At 57.1% G+C, this 3532-nt stretch overlaps 1 protein-coding gene across 1 annotated transcript in view; it reads right to left on the bottom strand.

Annotated features, from left to right (window-relative positions):
- SUPT16H (SPT16 homolog, facilitates chromatin remodeling subunit) overlaps window positions 1-3532 on the bottom strand; it is a 125845-nt gene that overhangs the window by 95218 nt on the left and 27095 nt on the right. Inside the window, exons 5-6 of the mRNA XM_032441647.1 lie at window positions 1801-1947; window positions 23-174 (exon numbers count right to left, since the gene is read on the bottom strand). Of these exons, the coding sequence (XP_032297538.1) occupies window positions 23-174; window positions 1801-1947 (299 nt within the window). The remainder of the gene's footprint in view (window positions 1-22; window positions 175-1800; window positions 1948-3532) is intronic.

The raw sequence follows: 3532 nt of genomic DNA, 5'->3' as shown, positions 1-3532 counted from the left end.
TCGGTTCTAGGTCGTTCCCCACCTGACGACGCTGAACTTGAGGCTGTAGTTGCCCCCGCTCTGGATGATGGGGGGGTAACACATCTCGACGGCGGACGGGTCGGCCCCCGCCAGGTATTTCTTCTCCTCGATGGCTTTCTCCACCGACTCGGCCAACTTGCTGTGCCTCACTTTCTATGGGGACACCAACAGGTTGGGACGAAGGGAACGGCCAATCGGAAAGGAGGACGCGTCCTCGAGCGACCAATCGGAAGGGAGGTGGTGTCCCCCAAATAACCAATCACAATATGGAGGTGTTTCCAACCAGCCAATCCCAGTGGAGGACCAACCAACCACAATGGAGGACCAACCAACCCCAATGGAGGACCAACCAACCCCAATGGAGGACCAGCCAACCCCAATGGAGGGCCAGCCAACCCCAATGGAGGACCAGCCAATCCCAGTGGAGGACCAGCCAACCCCAATGGAGGACCAGCCAATCACAATGGAGGACGTGTCCTCATCCAACCAATCAGAAGGGAGGAGGTGTCCCCAACCAACCAATCCTAATGGACCAACCAATCCCAATGGAGGACATGTCCTCATCCAACCAATCAGAAGGGAGGAGGTGACCCCAACCAACCAATCCCAATGGAACAACCAATCCCAATGGAGGACGTGTCCTCATCCAACCAATCAGAAGGGAGGAGGTGTCTCCAACCAACCAATCCCAATGAAGGACCAACCAATCCCAATGGAGGATGTGTCCCCAACCAACCAACCCTAATGGACCAACCAACCCCAATGGAGGACCAGCCAATCCCAATGGAGGACGTGTCCTCATCCAACCAATCAGAAGGGAGGAGGTGTCCCCAACCAACCAACCAAGATGGAGGATCAACCAACCCCAATGGAAGACCAACCAACCAACCAAGCAACCCCAATATAGAGGTGTCCCCAACCAGCCAATCCCAATGGAGGACGTGTCTCCAGCCAACCAATCCCAATGGAGGCCCCACAACCAACCCAACCTCCATTTTGAAGGACCCCCAACCAACCCACCTCCATCTTGGAGACCCCACAACCAACCCAACCTCCATCCAACCAACCCAACCTCCATCTTGGAGACCCCACAACCAACCCAACCTCCATCCAACCAACCCAACCTCCATCTTGGAGGCCCCACAACCAACCCACCTCCATCTTGGAGGCCCCACAACCAACCCACCCCAATGGAGGCCCCACAACGGACCCACCTCCATGTTGGCGGCCCCCCAACCAACCGACCCCAATGGAGGCCCCACAACCAACCCAACCTCCATCCAACCGACCCAACCTCCATCTTGGAGGCCCTACAACCAACCCACCCCAATGGAGGCCCCACAACCAACCCACCTCCATTTTGAAGGCCCCACAACCCACCCGACCTCCATTTTGGAGGCCCCACAACCAACCCAACCTCCATCCAACCAACCCAACCTCCATCTTGGAGGCCCCCCAACCAACCAACCCTAATGGAGGCCCCCCAAACCCACCCACCCTCCATGTTGGCGGCCCCCCAACCAACCCACCTCCATCTTGGAGGCCCCACAACCAACCGACCCCAATGGAGGACCCACAACCGACCCGATCTCCATCCAACCAACCCAACCTCCATCTTGGAGGCCCCACAACCAACCCACCTCCATTTTGGAGACCCCCAACCAACGCAACCTCCATCTTGGAGGCCCCACAACCAACCGACCCCAATGGAGGCCCCACAACCCACCCAACCTCCATCCAACCCACCCACCCTCCATGTTGGCGGCCCCCCAACCTCACCTCGTCGGCGTCCACGATCTCCATCACCCGTTCCTTGAAGAACTTGCTGAAAACCTCCGAGGTGACGGCGGCCGCTTTGCGCATCAGCTGCAGCTCCACCTCCTCCTTGGCCGCCATGGTGTAGGCCACGGCCGCGCTCACGTCCACCTGGGGGGGCAACCCCATAGCCTTGAACCCCATTGAGGTGGTGAAGAACCCCATAGAGGTGGCCTTGAACCCATAGAGGTGGTCTTGAACCCATAGAGGTGGTCTTGAACCCATAGAGGTGGTCTTGAACCCCATAGAGGTGGCCATGACCCCATAGAGGTGGTCTTGAACCCATAGAGGTGGTCTTGAACCCATAGAGGTGGTGGCCATGACCCAATAAAGGTGGTGGGGACAGCCCCATAGAGGTGGTGGCCATAACCCCATAGAGGCAGTGGGGACAGCCCCATAGAGATGGCCTTGAACCCCATAGAGGGGGTCCTGAACCCCATTGAGGGGGCCTTGAACCCATTGAGGGGGCCTTGAACCCATAGATTTGGTGCCCATGACCCCATAGAGGGGGCCTTGAACCCCATAGAGATGGCCTTGAACCCCATAGAGGTGGCCTTGAACCCCATAGAGGTGGTGGCCATGACCCCATAGATATGACTATGACCCCATAGAGGTGGTGGCCATGACCCCATAGACATGACTATGACCCCATAGAGGTGATGGCCATGACCCCATAGAGGTGGTGGCCATGAACCCATAGAGGTGGTGGCCATGACCCCATAGAGATGGCCTTGAACCCCATAGAGGTGGTAGGGATAACCCCATAGAGGTGGCCTTGAACCCATAGATGTGGTGGCCATGACCCCATAGAAATGGCCATGACCCCATAGACATGACCATGATCCCATAGATGTGGTGACCATGACCCCATAGACATGGTGGCCTTGAACCCATATAAGTAGCCATGACCCCATAGAAGTGGTGGGGACAGCCCCATAGAGGTGATGACCATAACCCCATAGAGGCAGTGGGGACAGCCCCATAGAGACGGTCTGGAACCCACTGAGATGGCCATGACCCCATAGATATGACTATGACCCCATAGAGGTGATGGCCATGACCCCATAGATATGACTGTGACCCCATAGAGGTGATGACCGTAACCCCATAGAGGCAGTGGGGACAGCCCCATAGAGATGGCCTTGAACCCATAGATGGGGCCTTGAACCCCATAGAGGTGGCCTTGAACCCCACAGACGTGGCCTTCAACCCCATAGAGATGGCCTTGAACCCATGGACGTGGCCTTGAACCCATTGAGATGGCCTTGAACCCATAGAGGGGGCCTTGACCCCATAGACATGACCATGACCCCATAGACATGGTGGCCATCACCCCATAGAGGTGGCCTTAACCCCATAGAGGTGGTCTTGAACCCATAGAGATGGTGGCCATGACCCAATAAAGGTGGTGGGGACAGCCCCATAGAGGTGGTGGCCATAACCCCATAGAGGCAGTGGAGACAGCCCCATAGAGATGGCCTTGAACCCCATAGAGGGGGCCTTGAACCCCATAGAGGGGGCCTTGAACCCCATAGAGGGACCTTGAACCCCACAGGGATGGCTCTGAACCCATTGAGGTGGCCATGACCCCATAGAGGGGATGGCCATAACCCCATAGAGGCAGTGGGGGCAACCCCATAGCCTTGAACCCCATTGAGGTGGCCATGACCCCATAGATATGACTATGACCCCATAG

This window comes from Coturnix japonica, unplaced genomic scaffold, assembly GCF_001577835.2.
Source record: "Coturnix japonica isolate 7356 unplaced genomic scaffold, Coturnix japonica 2.1 chrUnrandom455, whole genome shotgun sequence".
Taxonomy (NCBI): Eukaryota; Metazoa; Chordata; class Aves; order Galliformes; family Phasianidae; genus Coturnix; species Coturnix japonica.
Note: the sequence above shows the minus strand (reverse complement) of the source record. Positions and strands in the feature narration are given on the sequence as shown.